The sequence below is a fragment of the Ranitomeya imitator genome, chromosome 7, assembly GCF_032444005.1.
Source record: "Ranitomeya imitator isolate aRanImi1 chromosome 7, aRanImi1.pri, whole genome shotgun sequence".
Taxonomy (NCBI): domain Eukaryota; kingdom Metazoa; phylum Chordata; class Amphibia; order Anura; family Dendrobatidae; genus Ranitomeya; species Ranitomeya imitator.
In genome coordinates this window covers 158131074-158153606 of record NC_091288.1, presented here as the reverse complement: position 1 = coordinate 158153606, position 22533 = coordinate 158131074, and the positions used below count along the sequence as shown (strand labels likewise).

The window sequence follows — 22533 nt, the reverse complement described above, 5'->3', positions numbered from 1 at the left end:
CACAGGTACTCCCTCGTGCCAAGCCTGGTTTCAGCACCGTCAGCTGTTTCCAGGTTGTGTCAAGCTCACTGAGACGCCTATGCTTGCCCCGTCGTGGAGCGGTCGGGTTAGCCAACTCCAGGGTGCCTCCAGTTTAGGAGCTTCCTATGTGGGCTGCGTGAACTGGTAGTCAAGGCTGGTTCTGTAGTGCCAGTAGGCCCAGCTCCCCCTGTAGGACTGTTGGGGTTCGGTAACTGTGGCTGCCTCGCGGCCTAGCTGTTCTCTCCTCTCCTGTGGGCCTTCGGGTCCACCACCTGGTTCCAGCACCGTCAGCTGGTTCCAGGCCGAGCCTTTGGCTTAGGTGCCTCCTCCTGGGTATCCGAGTTCCGCCAACGTCAGGCGGTCCTTGGTAGTGCTTTTAAGCGCGGGCACCTACAGCTTAGTAACCGGGTTCCAGCACCGCCAGCTGGTCCTCGGTCGTGCCATTGGCTCTTGCACACTGGGGCAACGCATCTGGGTTCCAGCACCGCCAGCTGGTTCTCGGCAGTGTTCTTGACACAGGTACTCCCTCGTGCCAAGCCTGGTTTCAGCACCGTCAGCTGTTTCCGGGTTGTGTCAAGCTCACTGAGACGCCTATGCTTGCCCCGTCGTGGTGCGGTCGGGTTAGCCAACTCCATGGTGCCTCCAGTTTAGGAGCTTCCTATGTGGGCTGCGTGAACTGGTAGTCAAGGCTGGTTCTGTAGTGCCAGTAGGCCCAGCTCCCCCTGTAGGACTGTTGGGGTTCGGTAACTGCGGCTGCCTCACGGCCTAGCTGTTCTCTCCTCTCCTGTGGGCCTTCGGGTCCACCACCTGGTTCCAGCACCGTCAGCTGGTTCCGGGCCGAGCCTTTGGCTTAGGTGCCTCCTCCTGGGTATCCGAGTTCCGCCAACGTCAGGCGGTCCTTGGTAGTGCTTTTAAGCGCGGGCACCTACAGCTTAGTAACCGGGTTCCAGCACCGCCAGCTGTTCCTCGGTCGTGCCATTGGCTCTTGCACACTGGGGCAACGCATCTGGGTTCCAGCACCGCCAGCTGGTTCTCGGCAGTGTTCTTGACACAGGTACTCCCTCGTGCCAAGCCTGGTTTCAGCACCGTCAGCTGTTTCCGGGTTGTGTCAAGCTCCCTGAGACGCCTATGCTTGCCCCGTCGTGGTGCGGTCGGGTTAGCCAACTCCATGGTGCCTCCAGTTTAGGAGCTTCCTATGTGGGCTGCGTGAACTGGTAGTCAAGGCTGGTTCTGTAGTGCCAGTAGGCCCAGCTCCCCCTGTAGGACTGTTGGGGTTCGGTAACTGCGGCTGCCTCGCGGCCTAGCTGTTCTCTCCTCTCCTGTGGGCCTTCGGGTCCACCACCTGGTTCCAGCACCGTCAGCTGGTTCCGGGCCTAGCCTTTGGCTTAGGTGCCTCCTCCTGAGTATCCGAGTTCCGCCAACGTCAGGCGGTCCTTGGTAGTGCTTTTAAGCGCGGGCACCTACAGCTTAGTAACCGGGTTCCAGCACCACCAGCTGGTCCTCGGTCGTGCCATTGGCTCTTGCACACTGGGGCAACGCATCTGGGTTCCAGCACCGCCAGCTGGTTCTCGGCAGTGTTCTTGTCACAGGTACTCCCTCGTGCCAAGCCTGGTTTCAGCACCGTCAGCTGTTTCCGGGTTGTGTCAAGCTCACTGAGACGCCTATGCTTGCCCCGTCGTGGTGCGGTCGGGTTAGCCAACTCCAGGGTGCCTCCAGTTTAGGAGCTTCCTATGTGGGCTGCGTGAACTGGTAGTCAAGGCTGGTTCTGTAGTGCCAGTAGGCCCAGCTCCCCCTGTAGGACTGTTGGGTTCGGTAACTGCGGCTGCCTCGCGGCCTAGCTGTTCTCTCCTCTCCTGTGGGCCTTCGGGTCCACCTCCTGGTTCCAGCACCGTCAGCTGGTTCCAGGCCGAGCCTTTGGCTTAGGTGCCTCCTCCTGGGTATCCGAGTTCCGCCAACGTCAGGCGGTCCTTGGTAGTGCTTTTAAGCGCGGGCACCTACAGCTTAGTAACCGGGTTCCAGCACCGCCAGCTGGTCCTCGGTCGTGCCATTGGCTCTTGCACACTGGGGCAACGCATCTGGGTTCCAGCACCGCCAGCTGGTTCTCGGCAGTGTTCTTGACACAGGTACTCCCTCGTGCCAAGCCTGGTTTCAGCACCGTCAGCTGTTTCCGGGTTGTGTCAAGCTCACTGAGACGCCTATGCTTGCCCCGTCGTGGTGCGGTCGGGTTAGCCAACTCCAGGGTGCCTCCAGTTTAGGAGCTTCCTATGTGGGCTGCGTGAACTGGTAGTCAAGGCTGGTTCTGTAGTGCCAGTAGGCCCAGCTCCCCCTGTAGGACTGTTGGGGTTCGGTAACTGCGGCTGCCTCGCGGCCTAGCTGTTCTCTCCTCTCCTGTGGGCCTTCGGGTCCACCACCTGGTTCCAGCACCGTCAGCTGGTTCTCGGCAGTGTCTTTTGCTCTTGTACCTTCTGCTCCCCATCCTGGTTCCAGTACCGTCAGCTGGTTCCGGGCAGAGCCTTTGGCTTAGGTGCCTCCTTCTGGGTATCCAAGTTCCACCAACGTCAGGTGGTCCTTGGTAGTGCTTTCAGGCACGGGTACCTCCTGCTTAGTAACCGGGTTCCAGTAACGTCAGCTGGTCCTCGGTAGTTCCATTGGCTCTTGGACCTTCGGCTACCCATCCGGGTTCCAGTACCGTCAGCTGGTTCTCGGCAGTGTCTTTTGCTCTTGTACCTTCTGCTCCCCATCCTGGTTCCAGTACCGTCAGCTGGTTCCGGGCAGAGCCTTTGGCTTAGGTGCCTCCTTCTGGGTATCCGAGTTCCGCCAACGTCAGGCGGTCCTTGGTAGTGCTTTTTAGCACGGGTACCTCCTGCTTAGTAACCGGGTTCCAGTAACGTCAGCTGGTCCTCGGTAGTTCCATAGGCTCTTGAACCTTCGGGTAGCCATCCGAGTTCCAGTTCCATCAGCTGGTTCTTGGCATTTTCTCAGCCTTCTTGTACCTTCTGCTACATTTCCAAGTTGAAGACCCTAAAGTCGACGACCCGGAAGACCACCCCGATGCCGACGACGACGACCCGGAAGACCACCCCGATGACGACAACGACGACGGCGGAGACGACGACGGCGGAGACGACGACGGCTGAGACGACGACGGCGGAGATGACGACACTGGAGACGACGACCCTGGAGACGACGACATGGAAGACCGAGAAGCAGAAGAACAAGAGGCTGCAGAACAAAGAGCAGAAGAACATTAAGCATAAGACTTAATATCAGAGCAAAAGATATTATCTAAATTATATGCAGAAGAAGACTAAGCAGTGTATGGGGGTGAGTCCGTTCCTCCTCGTGGTGCCCCTGGATAAAGCCTGATGCTGCAGGCCAAACTGAACGCGGACAAATGTAACTTTTGTGACTGGCAGAACGGAAGGTGTAATCTTCCAACTTTTATAGATAACAACTACGGGAATGCCTGTCACAAATGAGAATATGATGAAGAAGTAGAATAGGAAGAATAATAACAGTGGAATAAAAAGAATATGTAGAATAGGAAGAATAATAATAGTTGAATAAAATGAATATGAAGAATGTAATCAAAAAAAAAAAAAAAGGTAAAGGATGAAGAAGAAGATGAATAAGGTGAAGAAGAAGTTGATGTCAAAGATGCTGATGATGATGAAGATGAAAGTGTGGGAAAAGAAAAAAAAAAAAGAAGGGGAAGGGCGTGGAATAGTGAAACATCAATATCTGACAAAATAAAAAAAAAAATTTACATAGTCAATATCTTTGTCACTCCGAACGTCTTAAAAAAAAACAAAAAACATGCTATTCTATTTGATTGGGATAAACCTCTATGACTTTAATGTCTCCGCCACCTCCCCAAATACATCCGGCATTATTCTTAGTTGTTTTCCTTCATGTAGAATGAACCTACAAGGAAAGAAAGGGTTCATTTTAATTCCGATATTTTGGTCCCATTGACTTGCATTGGGATCGGGTATCGGTATCGGCGATATCCGATATTTTTTGAATATCGGCCGATCCAATCCGATACCGATATTTTCCGATATTGGAAGGTATCGCTCAACACTATTAGTAACACATTACACCATTAAGGTTTAAAATCCTGCAGTGCCCACAAGGTCCCCCTGCTCAAGAAGGCACATGTGCAGGCCCATCTGAAGTTTGCCAATGAACACCTGGATGATTCTGTGAATGATTGGGAGAAGGTCCTGTGGTCAGATGAGACAAAAATTGAGGTCTTTGGCATTAGCTCAGCTTGCCGTATTTGGAGGAAGAGAAATGCTGTCTATGACCCAAAGAACATAGTCCCCACTGTCAAGTATGGAGGTGGAAACATTATGTTTTGGTGATATTTCTCTACTAAGGGCTCAGGACTACTTCACCGCATCAATGGAAGAATTGATCGAGCCATGTACCATAAAATCCTGAGCGACAACCTCCTACCCTCAGCCTGGGCATTAAAAATGGGTTGTGGCTGAGTATTTCAGCAAGACGATGACCCAAAAACATACAGCCAAGGCAACAATGGAGTGGCTCAAAAAGAAGCACATTAAGGTCTGGAGTGGCCTAGCCAGTCTCCAGACCTTAAGCCTATAGAAAACTTATGGAGGGAGTTGAAGCTCCGAGTTGCCAACTGACAGCTTCAAAATCTTAATGATTTAGAGATGATCTGCAAAGAAGAGTGCACCAAAATTCCTCATGACGTGCGCAAACCTCATCATTAACTACAAAAAATGTCAGACTGCTGTGCTTGCCAACAACGGTTTTGCCACCAAGTATTTAGTCTTGTTTGCCAGAGGGATCAAATACTTGTTTCTCACTGCAAAATGCAGATAAATGTATATAATTTATACAATGTGATTTTCTGGATTTTATCTTTGATATTCTATCTCAAAGTTAAATTAACCTACTCTTAAAATTATAGACTGTTCACATGTTTGTCAGTGGGGAAAAAAATCAGCAAGGAATCAAATACTTATTTCTTCCAATGTATTTTGATTTTTATCATTGTCACTATTATTGTCAATATTATTGCAGCTTTTACCTCATTTTGCATAAATTCTGGACAACCTTTTAATTAATTATATCATTTTTTGAATCTGGCAGACAAATGTGGTTATTAGTACTACTTTTGGAGAATATAATTTGCTGCAAACACTACACTGTAATGCACCAATAAAAATCCATTGGTATCATTGTTGATACCAATGGATTTTTATTGGTGCATTACAGTGTAGTGTTTGTAGTTATCATGTAGATAAGCAATACAAGAAAATAACACCTTGAAGATAAAATACTTAAGCAGGTTTTCCCATGATTCTGAGTTAGGTGAGCTTTGTCCTGATAAGTGATTAATAAAAAATGAGCATACAGATTCTTCAGTGACAGTCAGCAGATCCCAGCATTAGCTTGCCATCACTACATCAACATGAAAACCCATAAGACTGTAATATTATTTTTTGCTTTTTTTACGCTCATTTTCAGTAAGCCAATCCTGAGGAATGGAAAAGCAAAGAATAACAAACTGCTGGTGATCTCATTTGATGGATTTCGATGGAATTATGATCAAGACGTTGATACTCCACTCTTGGACTACTTGGCAGAAATTGGAGTAAAGGCAAAATACGTCAGCCCACCATTCGTAACAATGACATCCCCGTCTCACTTCACCACCATCACTGGTAAGTCTGAACATTTAATACACAGTGTGAACATGATCATACAGACTTGTTCACTGTGCAAGTAGCCCATGTGTTCCTGTTTCCATAATTGTTCTCTTGTGTCTACAAGACTGGGGAGTTCCACCACTCCTCTTGGGCTATCTGCACAAAAGCTGTTCTACCCTGTATGCACACATGGATTTTTCCTCTCTGAACCCTGTTCACACAGGTAATATACAGATGATCAGGTTTTTAAATACATCAGATAGGGATTGCATACATTAGTTAGGACTGCTCTGATAAGGGTATACCGTGAAGTTTGGTAGAGCAGCTTAGTATACATTTTTTGCAAAAAACGTATCAACCAAATACCCTGTTTTTTACATCTTTTACTAGCACTTGCGGATTACTGCAACATTTTTTCAAACTGAGTGTTTTTGGTTTTACTATTCTCTTTTGTGTCTTCAGGTTTCTTGGTGGTGTGTGAACATGATCATACAGACTTGTTCACTGTGCAAGTAGCCCATGTGTTCCTGTTTCCATAATTGTTCTCTTGTGTCTACAAGACTGGGGAGTTCCACCACTCCTCTTGGGCTATCTGCACAAAAGCTGTTCTACCCTGTATGCACACATGGATTTTTCCTCTCTGAACCCTGTTCACACAGGTAATATACAGATGATCAGGTTTTTAAATACATCAGATAGGGATTGCATACATTAGTTAGGACTGCTCTGATAAGGGTATACCGTGAAGTTTGGTAGAGCAGCTTAGTATACATTTTTTGCAAAAAACGTATCAACCAAATACCCTGTTTTTTACATCTTTTACTAGCACTTGCGGATTACTGCAACATTTTTTCAAACTGAGTGTTTTTGGTTTTACTATTCTCTTTTGTGTCTTCAGGTTTCTTGGTGGTGTGTGAACATGATCATACAGACTTGTTCACTGTGCAAGTAGCCCATGTGTTCCTGTTTCCATAATTGTTCTCTTGTGTCTACAAGACTGGGGAGTTCCACCACTCCTCTTGGGCTATCTGCACAAAAGCTGTTCTACCCTGTATGCACACATGGATTTTTCCTCTCTGAACCCTGTTCACACAGGTAATATACAGATGATCAGGTTTTTAAATACATCAGATAGGGATTGCATACATTAGTTAGGACTGCTCTGATAAGGGTATACCGTGAAGTTTGGTAGAGCAGCTTAGTATACATTTTTTGCAAAAAACGTATCAACCAAATACCCTGTTTTTTACATCTTTTACTAGCACTTGCGGATTACTGCAACATTTTTTCAAACTGAGTGTTTTTGGTTTTACTATTCTCTTTTGTGTCTTCAGGTTTCTTGGTGGTGTGTGAACATGATCATACAGACTTGTTCACTGTGCAAGTAGCCCATGTGTTCCTGTTCCCACCGGAGAGATGTTTGCAAAGTCTTCGACCTCCTACGGGCAAACTCCCTCTATGCCAAGTTGGAGAAGTGTATGTTTGAGCAGGAGTCCTTACCTTTCCTAGGCTACATCATCTCAGCCCAGGGATTGGCTATGGATCCTGCCAAACTACAGGCTGTGATGGACTGGCAGGAACCCCATTCTCTTAAAGCGGTGCAGCGCTTTATGGGGTTCATCAATTATTATCGCCAGTTCATCCCGCATTTCTCAACTTTGGTAGCTCCCTTGGTTGCCCTCACCAAGAAGGGGGCGAATCCCAAATTGTGGTCTGAGGAGGTCTCCAAGGCTTTTATCTCTATAAAGTCACACTTCGCTAGCGCTCCCATTCTTCATCGCCCTGATGTTGATAAGCCATTTATCATGGAGGTGGATGCCTCTTCTGTTGGTGGTGGAGCAGTCCTCTTCCAAAAGGATGCTCAAGGTCGGAAGCATCCTTGCTTCTTTTTCTCCAAGACCTTCGCACCAGCAGAGAGGAATTATTCCATCGGGGACAGGGAGTTGCTAGCCATGAAGTTGGCTTTCTCGGAGTGGAGACATCTCTTGGAGGGAGCACGTTTTCCCTTCCAAGTCTTCACAGATCACAAAAATTTGGTGTATCTGCAGACAGCTCAGCGGTTGAATTCTCGCCAGGCCAGATGGTCCTTGTTCTTCTCCCGGTTTCATTTCACCCTCCATTTCCTTTCTGGGGAGAAGAACATTCGGGCCGACGCTCTCTCTCGCTCCGTTGTGTCATCTGCGGAGGAGGAGGAGCCTCGGCTTATTGTCGAAAGCATCACCAAACCAGGGATTCAAGCTTCAGGAGGCTAATTTGCATATTCCAGGTGCCTTCTGGGAGAAGCGAAGTCTCCCTAAGCTAGAAGATCGTTGGGTACAGCCGGGACCAGCTGCTTCGAAAGCATCACCAAACCAGGGATTCAAGCTTCAGGAGGCTAATTTGCATATTCCAGGTGCCTTCTGGGAGAAGCGAAGTCTCCCTAAGCTAGAAGATCGTTGGGTACAGCCGGGACCAGCTGCTTCGAAAGCATCACCAAACCAGGGATTCAAGCTTCAGGAGGCTAATTTGCATATTCCAGGTGCCTTCTGGGAGAAGCGAAGTCTCCCTAAGCTAGAAGATCGTTGGGTACAGCCGGGACCAGCTGCTTCGAAAGCATCACCAAACCAGGGATTCAAGCTTCAAGAGGCTAATTTGCATATTCCAGGTGCCTTCTGGGAGAAGCGAAGTCTCCCTAAGCTAGAAGATCGTTGGGTACAGCCGGGACCAGCTGCTTCGAAAGCATCACCAAACCGCGCGCCTTACGGCGCGAATTTTTGCCTGTAGGACATTATTGCAAGAGAGCTTGGCTGAGTAGATTACACAAGAAGGAAAACACACAGCAAGTCAGCAGGATCTAGGAGCAACATGGCAGATGTGACAACCTACATGGTGAGCTGCAGCATGTGCTACATGTTCACAGATCGACCAGAAGAAGAATCCAATTTCACCTGTCAGAAGTGTAGACTAGTGGCCCTTTTAGAAGAAAAGGTGCGGGGTCTGGAAGAAAGAATAGCAACTTTGAAACTCATCAAAGAGAATGAAGACTTTCTAGACAGAACAGAAGCATCTCTACTGGTCACAGAAGGTGCAAAAAGTGTCAGAGAACCTCCAAAAGCAGATGAGTGGAAGCATGTGACCAAAAGAAGCAAGAAGACCATGGAGAAATCACCAACCACACAACTGAAGAACCGATATCAAATCTTTGTAGAGGATGAAGATGACACACCTAAGAATGAAGCAATACCAGCAAGCAAAAAAGAAAAGGGCACACAGCAACAAGTGACAGCAAAAAGTACAGCCAAGAAGCAACGAAGAGTGGTGGTGGTGGGAGACTCACTACTGAGAGGCACCGAAGCAGCCATCTGCAGACCAGACATAACTGCAAGAGAAGTATGCTGCCTTCCAGGTGCGATGATCAAGGATGTGACCGATAGGATACCAAAGCTCTTCAACTCCAAGGACGTCCACCCATTTCTTCTGATACATGTTGGCACCAATGACACGGCAAGGAAGGACCTACCGACAATCTGCAAAGACTTTGAAGAGTTGGGGAAGAAGGTAAAGGAACTGGATGCACAGGTAGTTTTTTCTTCTATCCTTCCAGTAGACGGGCATGGTACCAGGAGATGGAACAGAATCCTTGATGCAAACAACTGGCTAAGACGATGGTGCAGACAACAAGGATTTGGATTCCTGGACCACGGTGTGAATTACTGGTATGATGGACTCCTCGCCAGAGACGGACTACACCTCAACAAACCTGGGAAACACACATTCGCCAGAAGACTCGCTACACTCATCAGGAGGGCGTTAAACTAGAAGAAGAGGGGACGGGAAGAAAAACATTAGACTCGAACAAAGACGACCCAGGAAAACATACTCAGAAGGGAGGTAAGAACATTTCTAAAACAATCCACAGTGAGGAGATTGGAACAAAACAAAATCCTCTAAACTGCATGCTCGCAAACGCCAGAAGCCTGACAAACAAGATGGAAGAACTAGAAGCAGAAATATCTACAAGTAACTTTGACATAGTGGGAATAACCGAGACATGGTTAGATGAAAGCTATGACTGGGCAGTTAACTTACAGGGTTACAGTCTGTTTAGAAAGGATCGTAAAAATCGGAGAGGAGGAGGGGTTTGTCTCTATGTAAAGTCTTGTCTAAAGTCCACTTTAAGGGAGGATATTAGCGAAGGGAATGAGGATGTCGAGTCCATATGGGTTGAAATTCATGGAGGGAAAAATGGTAACAAAATTCTCATTGGGGTCTGTTACAAACCCCCAAATATAACAGAAAGCATGGAAAGTCTACTTCTAAAGCAGATAGATGAAGCTGCAACCCATAATGAGGTCCTGGTTATGGGGGACTTTAACTACCCGGATATTAACTGGGAAACAGAAACCTGTGAAACCCATAAAGGCAACAGGTTTCTGCTAATAACCAAGAAAAATTATCTTTCACAATTGGTGCAGAATCCAACCAGAGGAGCAGCACTTTTAGACCTAATACTATCTAATAGACCTGACAGAATAACAAATCTGCAGGTGGTTGGGCATTTAGGAAATAGCGACCACAATATTGTGCAGTTTCACCTGTCTTTCACTAGGGGGACTTGTCAGGGAGTCACAAAAACATTGAACTTTAGGAAGGCAAAGTTTGAACAGCTTAGAGATGCCCTTAATCTGGTAGACTGGGACAATATCCTCAGAAATGAGAATACAGATAATAAATGGGAAATGTTTAAGAACATCCTAAATAGGCAGTGTAAGCGGTTTATACCTTGTGGGAATAAAAGGACTAGAAATAGGAAAAACCCAATGTGGCTAAACAAAGAAGTAAGACAGGCAATTAACAGTAAAAAGAAAGCATTTGCACTACTAAAGCAGGATGGCACCATTGAAGCTCTAAAAAACTATAGGGAGAAAAATACTTTATCTAAAAAACTAATTAAAGCTGCCAAAAAGGAAACAGAGAAGCACATTGCTAAGGAGAGTAAAACTAATCCCAAACTGTTCTTCAACTATATCAATAGTAAAAGAATAAAAACTGAAAATGTAGGCCCCTTAAAAAATAGTGAGGAAAGAATGGTTGTAAATGACGAGGAAAAAGCTAACATATTAAACACCTTCTTCTCCACGGTATTCACGGTGGAAAATGAAATGCTAGGTGAAATCCCAAGAAACAATGAAAACCCTATATTAAGGGTCACCAATCTAACCCAAGAAGAGGTGCGAAACCGGCTAAATAAGATTAAAATAGATAAATCTCCGGGTCCGGATGGCATACACCCACGAGTACTAAGAGAACTAAGTAATGTAATAGATAAACCATTATTTCTTATTTTTAGTGACTCTATAGCGACAGGGTCTGTTCCGCAGGACTGGAGCATAGCAAATGTGGTGCCAATATTCAAAAAGGGCTCTAAAAGTGAACCTGGAAATTATAGGCCAGTAAGTCTAACCTCTATTGTTGGTAAAATATTTGAAGGGTTTCTGAGGGATGTTATTCTGGATTATCTCAATGAGAATAACTGTTTAACTCCATATCAGCATGGGTTTATGAGAAATCGCTCCTGTCAAACCAATCTAATCAGTTTTTATGAAGAGGTAAGCTATAGACTGGACCACGGTGAGTCATTGGACGTGGTATATCTCGATTTTTCCAAAGCGTTTGATACCGTGCCGCACAAGAGGTTGGTACACAAAATGAGAATGCTTGGTCTGGGGGAAAATGTGTGTAAATGGGTTAGTAACTGGCTTAGTGATAGAAAGCAGAGGGTGGTTATAAATGGTATAGTCTCTAACTGGGTCGCTGTGACCAGTGGGGTACCGCAGGGGTCAGTATTGGGACCTGTTCTCTTCAACATATTCATTAATGATCTGGTAGAAGGTTTACACAGTAAAATATCGATATTTGCAGATGATACAAAACTATGTAAAGCAGTTAATACAAGAGAAGATAGTATTCTGCTACAGATGGATCTGGATAAGTTGGAAACTTGGGCTGAAAGGTGGCAGATGAGGTTTAACAATGATAAATGTAAGGTTATACACATGGGAAGAGGGAATCAATATCACCATTACACACTGAACGGGAAACCACTGGGTAAATCTGACAGGGAGAAGGACTTGGGGATCCTAGTTAATGATAAACTTACCTGGAGCAGTCAGTGCCAGGCAGCAGCTGCCAAGGCAAACAGGATCATGGGGTGCATTAAAAGAGGTCTGGATACACATGATGAGAGCATTATACTGCCTCTGTACAAATCCCTAGTTAGACCGCACATGGAGTACTGTGTCCAGTTTTGGGCACCGGTGCTCAGGAAGGATATAATGGAACTAGAGAGAGTACAAAGGAGGGCAACAAAATTAATAAAGGGGATGGGAGAACTACAATACCCAGATAGATTAGCGAAATTAGGATTATTTAGTCTAGAAAAAAGACGACTGAGGGGCGATCTAATAACCATGTATAAGTATATAAGGGGACAATACAAATATCTCGCTGAGGATCTGTTTATACCAAGGAAGGTGACGGGCACAAGGGGGCATTCTTTGCGTCTGGAGGAGAGAAGGTTTTTCCACCAACATAGAAGAGGATTCTTTACTGTTAGGGCAGTGAGAATCTGGAATTGCTTGCCTGAGGAGGTGGTGATGGCGAACTCAGTCGAGGGGTTCAAGAGAGGCCTGGATGTCTTCCTGGAGCAGAACAATATTGTATCATACAATTATTAGGTTCTGTAGAAGGACGTAGATCTGGGGATTTATTATGATGGAATATAGGCTGAACTGGATGGACAAATGTCTTTTTTCGGCCTTACTAACTATGTTACTATGTTACTATGTCCCCACCGAGAGTTTGAGAACCGTGGCCCCGGTGTCACTGGAGTCTGTGCCCCCGGGCAAGACTTTTGTTCCATCTAGTTTGCGACCGGAGGTTCTCTCTTGGGCGCACTCGTCCAGGGTGGGTGGACATTTTGGTACTAAAAGGACATCAGAGTTACTGGCGAGGACATACTGGTGGCCGCATATGGCTCGTGATGTCACGGAGTACGTTCGGGCGTGTGTCTCTTGCGCCAGGAACAAGACTCCTCGGCAACGGCCAGCTGGGTTGCTTTATCCTCTGCCCGTGGCTGACAGGCCCTGGGAGATGGTCGGGATGGACTTTGTGGTTGGCTTACCCAAGTCTCGTAATTGCACCATTATCTGGGTGATCACCGATCATTTTTCCAAAATGGTGCATTTGGTGCCTCTTCCACGGCTACCATCTGCACGGGCGTTGGCTGTCTTGTTTATCAAGCATATCTTTCGCTTACACGGTATGCCAGACAAAATTGTTAGTGACCGGGGTCCCCAGTTTGCATCTCGATTCTGGAGGGAGCTATGTCGTCTACTCAGTATTGAGTTAAATCTCTCTTCGGCATATCATCCCGAGACGAATGGGTTGGTAGAAAGGGCCAACCAGACCTTGGTCACATATCTGCGACATTTTGTTTCTGCCAGACAGGATGACTGGGCATCCTTGCTACCATGGGCAGAGTTTGCACTTAACAATGCCGTAGCCGACTCTACCGGTCAGACTCCATTCCTCTTAAATTACGGCCAGCATCCGCGTGTTCCTGTGCCCATGCCTGTGTCTTCCGCTGATCCCAGGGTGGCAGACTGGGCTGTGGAGGCACGGGACATTTGGGATCGCACGCAGGATGCCATTCGGGCCTCCAAGGAGAGAATGAGGTCCTCCGCCGATGTTCATCGGCGCCCCGCTCCGACTTTTGCCCCTGGCGACTTGGTGTGGCTCTCCGCCCGTAACATCAGGCTGCGAGTTGAGTCCACTAAGTTTGCTCCTCGCTACTTGGGTCCCTTCAAGGTTCTCGAACAGGTTAATCCTGTGGTCTACCGCCTGGCTCTTCCTCCACGCTTGGGTATCACCGACACCTTTCATGTGTCCTTCTTGAAACCCGTATACATGTCCCGGTTTTCCGAGTCATCTGCCGGGACATCGGGTTCGTCTACGGACGATTACGAGGTGAACGCTATTTTGGGGTGCAAGGTGGTACGCAGCAAAAAGTTTTATTTGGTGGATTGGAAGGGTTATGGTCCAGAGGACAGGTCTTGGGAGCCTGCTGAAAACATTCGGGCCCCACAGCTCATTGCTGCCTTCGAGCGTAGCGAGGCCCAAGGAGGGGGGGGCCCTAGGAGGGGGGGTAATGTTAGGAGTCGAGTTTCCTCTGCTGCACAGGGGGAATCTCGATCCGTCTCCGCTGCGGTCTCCCATTCTCCTCCAGCCGCAGTGGAGTCTGCTCAGCAGGGACGTTGCTCCCAGTGTCTTGCTCGCTCTCACTCTGTACAGAGAGTTACTGCTGCTTCTTCAGCTCCTGCCATTAAAGTCAGTGCTGGTCAGCGGCGAGCGGACTTCCCTGGGACTAAGTCCTTGTTTGCGCACACTGAGCATGCCCAGAGCAAGATCTCCCGTTGGAGATCGAGGGTCATGTGCTCTGGCTCTGCAGCGCATTCCATTGGTCCTCTTGGCAGGCCCTGGAAGGGCAAAGTTTCTGTGGCCACTTCCTGTTCTGCAATTATATAAACTGCGCATGACCGCACAGCCATGCGCTAGTGTACAATTGAATACGTGTGTTTGTTGTGAGTGCAAGTCGTTCATTAAATACCCCTACCCTATTGTATGACTGTTCGCGTATGGAGTATGGCTGCTATCTAGCGCCCGACAAATCACTCAACGTGTCACACACGTATCAGCGTCTATTGCTGTGACCGCCAGTGCGGCGCCACGCGCCAGTAGTGCGCTTCCTGACCCACGTCTGGGTGCTTAGTGGTGCCTGCCAGCACGGCACAGTTCGCACTTCGGTGCTCTAATTATAAGAGTTGCCTAACACACCCTGTTGCGGTGTTGTGTCAGCAAGTGGTCTAATCGGACTTCAATCCTAGTTGGGGTTAAGTTCGCTGACTGCTTGCTCGCCTTCTATGTGCGGTACCGCGATCCTGTGACGCAACAGGATCGCTTCCTTCACGTTGGGTGAAGTTTAACCCACGCAAGTATACTTATGAGTACCGCCATATAGTCCGTCATTACTCAGCAGCAGGTTCCATCTCTGCACGGTGGACCCCGGGCTACGAACGCACCGTACACTATCAGTCTTATTATTTGGTGCGTTCCGCTAGCCCTAACACGTAATACAGGTCCTTCTCAAAAAATTAGCATATAGTGTTAAATTTCATTATTTACCATAATGTAATGATTACAATTAAACTTTCATATATTATAGATTCATTATCCACCAACTGAAATTTGTCACGTCTTTTATTGTTTTAATACTGATGATTTTGGCATACAACTCCTGATAACCCAAAAAACCTGTCTCAATAAATTAGCATATTTCACCCATCCAATCAAATAAAAGTGTTTTTTAATAACAAACAAAAAAAACCATCAAATAATAATGTTCAGTTATGCACTCAATACTTGGTCGGGAATCCTTTGGCAGAAATGACTGCTTCAATGCGGCGTGGCATGAAGGCAATCAGCCTGTGACACTGCTGAGATGTTATGGAGGCCCAGGATGCTTCAATAGCGGCCTTAAGCTCATCCAGAGTGTTGGGTCTTGCGTCTCTCAACTTTCTCTTCACAATATCCCACAGATTCTCTATGGGGTTCAGGTCAGGAGAGTTGGCAGGCCAATTGAGCACAGTAATACCATGGTCAGTAAACCATTTACCAGTGGTTTTGGCACTGTGAGCAGGTGCCAGGTCGTGCTGAAAAATGAAATCTTCATCTCCATAAAGCATTTCAGCCGATGGAAGCATGAAGTGCTCCAAAATCTCCTGATAGCTAGCTGCATTGACCCTGCCCTTGATGAAACACAGTGGACCAACACCAGCAGCTGACATGGCACCCCACACCATCACTGACTGTGGGTACTTGACACTGGACTTCAGGCATTTTGGCATTTCCTTCTCCCCAGTCTTCCTCCAGACTCTGGCACCTTGATTTCCGAATGACATGCAAAATTTGCTTTCATCAGAAAAAAGTACTTGGGACCACTTAGCAACAGTCCAGTGCTGCTTCTCTGTAGCCCATTTCGGCACCTGTAGCCCATTTCCTGCACACGCCTGTGCACGGTGGCTCTGGATGTTTCCACACCAGACTCAGTCCACTGCTTCCTCAGGTTCCCCAAGGTCTGGAATCGGTCCATCTCCACAATCTTCCTCAGGGTCCGGTCTCCTCTTCTCGTTGTACAGCGTTTTCTGCCACATTGTTTCCTTCCAACAGACTTACCATTGAGGTGCCTTGATACAGCACTCTGGGAACAGCCTATTTGTTGAGAAATTTCTTTCTGGGTCTTACCCTCTTGCTTGAGGGTGTCAATGATGGCCTTCTTGACATCTGTCAGGTCGCTAGTCTTACCCATGATGGGGGTTTTGAGTAGTGAAACAGGCAGGGAGTTTATAAAAGCCTCAGGTATCTTTTGCATGTGTTTAGAGTTAATTAGTTGATTCAGAAGATTAGGGTAATAGGTCGTTTAGAGAACCTTTTCTTGATATGCTAATTTATTGAGACAGGTTTTTTGGGTTATCAGGAGTTGTATGCCAAAATCATCAGTATTAAAACAATAAAAGACGTGACAAATTTCAGTTGGTGGATAATGAATCTATAATATATGAAAGTTTAATTGTAATCATTACATTATGGTAAATAATGAAATTTAACACTATATGCTAATTTTTTGAGAAGGACCTGTATATAACACAGACCACACAGTATATAACACTGGCCACAAAATATATAGCCCAGCTCACGCAGTATATAACACTGGCCACGTAATATATAGCACAGCCCACGCAGTACATAACACTGGCCACACAATATATATCACAGCCCACGCAGTATATAACACTGGCCACGTAATATATAACACAGCCCACGCAGTATATAAAACTGGCCACGTAATATATAGCACAGCCCACGCAGTACATAATACTGGTCACGTAATATATAACACAGCCCTCGCAGTATTTAACACTGGCCACGTAATATGTAGCACAGCCCACGCAGTACATAACACTGGTCATGTAATATATAGCCCCCCACGCAGTATATAACACTGGCCATGTAATATATAGCACAGCTCAAGCAGTATATAACACTGGCCACGTAATATATAGCACAGCCCACACAGCACATAACACTGGCCACGTAATATATAACACAGCCCACGCAGTACATAACACTGGTCACGTAATATATAACACAGCCCACGCAGTATATAACACTGGCCACGTAATATATAGCACAGCCCATGCAGTACATAACACTGGTCAGGTAATATATCACACAGCCCACGCAGTATATAACACTGGCCACATAATATATAGCACAGCCCACACAGCACATAACACTGGCCACGTAATATATAACATAGCCCACGCAGTACATAACACTGGTCACGTAATATATAACACAGCCCACGCAGTATATAAAACTGGCCACGTAATATATAGCACAGCCCACGCAGTACATAATACTGGTCACGTAATATATAACACAGCCCTCGCAGTATTTAACACTGGCCACGTAATATGTAGCACAGCCCACGCAGTACATAACACTGGTCATGTAATATATAGCACAGCCCACACAGTATATAACACAGCCCACGCAGTATATAACACTGGTCACGTAATATATAGCACAGCCCACTCAGTATATAACAATGGCCACGTAATATATAACACAGCATACGCGGTATATAACACTTGCCACGTAATATATAGCACAGCTCATGCAGTATATAACACTGGCCACGTAATATATAGCACAGCCCATGCAGTACATAACACTGGCCACGTAATATATAACACAGCCCATGCAGTACATAACACTGGTCAAATAATATATAGCACAGCCCACACAGTACTTAACACAGCCCACATAGTATGTAACACTGGCCAGGTAGTATATAGCAGCCACACGGAATATAACACAGCCCACGTAGTATATAGCATTGTGGGCACCATATCCCTGTTAAAAAAAATAGTTCTATACTCACCCGCCGGGATCCAATCCAGCGAAGCGCACGGCTACCGCCATCTTCCGTTCCCAGGATGCATTGCAAAATTATCCACATGACTTAGCGGTCTCGCGAGACCGCTAAGTCTTCTGGGTAATTTTGCAATGCATCTCTGGGAACGGAAGATGGCAACAGCCGTGTGCGGCTCAGCGGACTACGGAGGGTGAGAATAGCAGGTTTTTTGTTTTTCTTATTATTTTTAACATTACATTTTATTAGTATTGATGCTGCACAGGCAGCATCAATAGTAAAACGTTGGGGACACACAGGGTTAATAGCAGCGATAACGGAGTGCGTTACCCGGGGCATAACACGGTCCGTTACCGCTGGCATTAACCCTGTTAGCGGTGACCGGAGGGGAGTATGCGGGTGCCGGGAACTGAGGGAGGGACTAATCGGACTATGCTCGTCACTGATTGGTCGCGGCAGCCATGACAGGCAGCTGGCGAGACCAATCAGCGACGCGGGATTTCCGTTACGGAAGTTGAGGACAGAAAGACGGAAGTACCCCTTAGACAATTATATATATATATATATATATATATATATATAGATTAAACTGTGCAATCCATAGGCCTTTACGCATGTCAATGGTTAATAATGTTAATAAGGAGAAAGTAACATCTGAGAAGAGCCAGATCTTGCAGATTTCATCATTTTACTAGATGAATATGAAAATTTTTCATTATCTGGCATGGATACGGTTTGCAGACCATTAGTAATTGCTGATCGATTCACAGGAAACAGTATAATGTAGGCATTGAAAGAGAAGAGTTCAGAGGTTGCTTTCACCAGGGAGAGCAGTATATAACATAGACAGCTCTAATGTAAGGCTTAACAATGTATAAAGGTGTGCTCAATTTACTATTGTTCAACCACATTAACCCTAACCCTAATGTATGTAAATATTAAGTGTTACTCCAAAGATAGTAAGTTTTTCCTTATTCATAGAATTCTCTACAGAGCTCCATCTTGATTGGAGAAGATATGTGCGTGCTCTATGTCCACTTCATTAATTGTCAATGGGACTGCCATAAATAGCTGAACTTTATCCAGTAGGAGACACTGAGCCCAGTGATTGCCTGCAGCGCTGATGTGCACTGTAGTGGTGATGTCACTGCTGCAGCCTGTGAACAAAGACTGGAGCAGCGGCAGAGAGGCAGCGCTGGAACAGCGAGAGTGAGTAACAGACACTATAATTTTATTCTAGCACAAGCTGATAGGCTGCAGAAACTTATTCCCAGAAGAGTTTTCCCGTTAATTCCCTTTCCCTCCCCACCTTTATTATGCCCCCATAAGCCTCTGTTAATTTTCAGTCTCCATGATGCTCAATTCATGCACATCTGTAGCACCTGGAAGACTTATGTTGGAATTGACCTAGCCTATTCTGACCTTAATGACCTGACCCTTTTTTGCAATTCTGACCAGAGTCCCTTTATGAGGTATGTTTTTTTCGTGACATATTGGGCTTCATGTTAGCGGTAAATTTAGGTCAATAATTTTTGCGTTTATTTGTGGAAAAATTGGAAAACTGTCAAAAATTTTGAAAATTTTGCAATTTTCTATTTTTGAATTTTTATTCTGTTAAAGAAGAGGGTTATGTGAAACACAATTGTTAATAAATAATATAACATTTCCTACATGTCTACTTTACATCTGCACAATTTTGGGGAAAAAAATGTGTTAGGAAGTTAGAAGGGTTCAAAGTTTATCAGCAATTATTCATTTTTCCAGAAACATTTTCAAAACCATTTTTTTAGTTACCACATCACATTTGAAGTCCTTTTTTGGGGCATACATGACAGAAAACACCCAAAAGTGACACCATTCCAAAAACTGCATCCCTCAAGCTACTCAAAACTACATTCAAGAAGATTATTAACCCTTCAGGTGCTTCACAGGAACTAACGCAACGTCGAAGGAAAAAATGGACATTTTAATTGTTCTCTTAGCCTCCATTTTTGAAATTTTCACATGGGCAACAGGATAAAATGTTTTAAAAAAAACACACAAGTAGTCAGCTCACCTGGAAATCTGCCACCTCTCATCTGTTCCTGCATGGAGGTAGGAGGACACAGTCCACAAGAAAAAAATATGATAGGTCCAGCAGGAAATTCAAGTAAAACTCATTTATTTCTTCATATTTAAAACATGGATAATGGTGAACCACTCAAAAAGTATTGCACAGCATCATGCATAAAAAATTCATGGAGTGGCAGCGTTATTTGTTGGGCAATTTCTCCTGAGTACACAGATACCTCATATGTGGGTTTAAACCACTGTTTGGGCGCACAGCAGGGCTCGGAAGGGAAAGAGCGCCATTTGACTTTTTGAATGGAAAATTTGCTCCAATCGTTAGCGGACACCATGTCGCATATGGAGAGCCCCTGTGTGCCTAAACATTGGAGCCACCCCACAAGTGACCCAATTTTGGAAACTAAACCCCCCATGAAACTTATCTAGATGCTTAGTGAGCACTTTGAACCCCCAGGGGCTTCACAAATTGATCCGTAAAAATGAAAAAGTACTTTTTATCACAAAAAAATTTTTTAGCCTCAATTTTTTCAATTTCACATTGGCAACAGGAAAATCGGATCCTAAAATTTGTTGGGCACTTTCTCCTGAGTACACCGATACATCATACGTGGTCATAAATCACTGTTTAGGTGCACGGGAGGGCTCGGAAGGGAAGGAGTGCCATTTGACTTTTTGAATGGAAAATTAGCTCCAATAGTTAGCGGACACCATGTCGCGTATGGAGAGCCCCTGTGTGCCTAAACATTGGAGCTCCCCCACATATAACCCCATTTTGGAAACTAGACAATTTGTCCTGAGTACACTGATACCCCATATGTGAGAGAAAGTCCAAACACAGTTGTGAGCGGGCACCGTCTACTAATGGCCAAGGGGATCTCCTATTGCATACAAAATTACAGTGCAACCAAAAAAAGAAAAAGGTGTATGCAGAAAGATGGGATCACCAACACAAAATTAAAGTACCAAAAATATACATCTTTAAAAACAGTTAAAAGGCCCCCCACCACACAGGTAGAGGTAGCGGGTCCACAATACTTATTACAGGAAAATACCAAAAAGAGTACACTGACAAGCCAATTATAATGTACAATAAGATCAGATCACAATTTCCCTTTTTCCAGATAATGTGGGAGAAAACTACTGTTTGGGCAAACATCGGGGCTCGGAAGTGAAGAAGTGACGTTTTGGAATGCAGAATTTAAAAGAATGGTCCGCGGGTGTCATCTCACATTTGGAGAGCTCCTGATGTGCCTAAACAGTGGAAACCTACCACAAGTGACCGCATTTTGGAAGCTACACCCCCCAGGGAACTTGTCTAGATGTGTGGGGAGAGTGGAGGGCAGCAGAGGGGAGTATCTGATGGCAGCAGCAGGGGCGACAGGGGCGGCAGGGGCAGCGGTGGCGGTGATGGCATTCAGTCAGTGATAAAGGTCAGTGGCAGCACAGCAAGCAGGCACGTCGCTTTTCAGCTTCCAGGGACGAGATGAAGCTGAAGAACAATGGCAACCATACTTTACTCCGCCACTCCACATCTGATTGAAGAGATAGCGTCACATGGACACTAGCTCCAATCAGATCTGGGGGTGGTGACAAAAAGGTCACCAGGAGTGATCGTAGCCATGGGGGGGGGGCAAAGCCACTCCCCCTGGGCTCAACTACAAGTCCCCCTGTACCTGCAGGTCAGGTGACATTTAAGTTGACCCGTTCACCCGACCTGCAGGAACACGATCCCGCCATGACGCCACATAGGCATCACAGGTCGGATTGGCACCAACTTTCATGATGCCTGCGTGGCGTCACAGGTCGAGAACGGGTTTCGGAAATTTACCTATTTGCGTGAAATTCTAGAAGGTCTGCTTTTTCTTCTCCAGGATCCTTCTAGACCAGGGTTTCTCAACTCCAGTCCTGAAGACCTACCAACAGGTCATGTTTTCAGAATTTCCTTAGTATTGTATAGGTGATAGAATTAATCTTTGAGCAGGTGATTAAATTATCATCTGTGCAATACTAAGGATATCTTGAAAACTTGACCTGTTGGTGGGTGTTAAAGACTGGAGTTGAGAAACGCTGTTCTAGACATTTCAGGGTAGTTGGGAAGTGGGCATATTTCGGCGATATACATTAGGGCATAGGTGCTTCAATTCCCATCTTAGTAGAAACTGCAGGCTAAACATGCAAAGTGAATAGAATTGTTAAAGATATGTTTTAGGAAACTTTTTTTAGACTGTTTTAACACATTAGAAGAAATTATTCAAATCCCCTTGATTAACCACAGCTCCCATTCTGGAACTTATCTGGGACCTACTTCTCTAGGGTTCCTGGTCCTATACTTAACAAACTTAAAATGGCTGCAAAGATCAGCTCAGCCTATCATTGGTAGCAATGATTCATATTTGCCATGGATTTGGCTGAGTGGGCATTTTTGCCCATTTCTTGAGCGTTTAGTACGGGACAAGGAAACTAAGACCAGCAAGGAGCAGAAGTGCACCCAAACAGAACCTATGGGAAAATGAGGAGGGTATGATTTATTTTATAATGTTAAAGCATTTTGAAGAATTGAAAAAAATATTCCATGGAACACCCCTTTAACATGGGCTGCATGAAAAAAATGGTTTTATAAACAAAACCAATGAGACCATATTTCCTAGTAAACACCATCCTCATCTCTGTCTCATAGTTTTTCATTCAGTTTCCTGCTGCTACCAAATAACCTCGGGCAGATGTATT

The 22533-nt window shown here is 45.7% G+C and overlaps 1 protein-coding gene across 1 annotated transcript in view; it reads left to right on the top strand.

Annotated features, from left to right (window-relative positions):
- Positions 1-5416: 5416 nt before the first annotated feature.
- Positions 5417-22533, top strand: part of LOC138645005 (ectonucleotide pyrophosphatase/phosphodiesterase family member 7-like) — a 59225-nt gene continuing 42108 nt past the window's right edge. Inside the window, exon 1 of the mRNA XM_069733971.1 lies at positions 5417-5720. Coding sequence (XP_069590072.1) covers positions 5468-5720 — 253 coding nt within the window. The 5' untranslated portion in view covers positions 5417-5467. The remainder of the gene's footprint in view (positions 5721-22533) is intronic.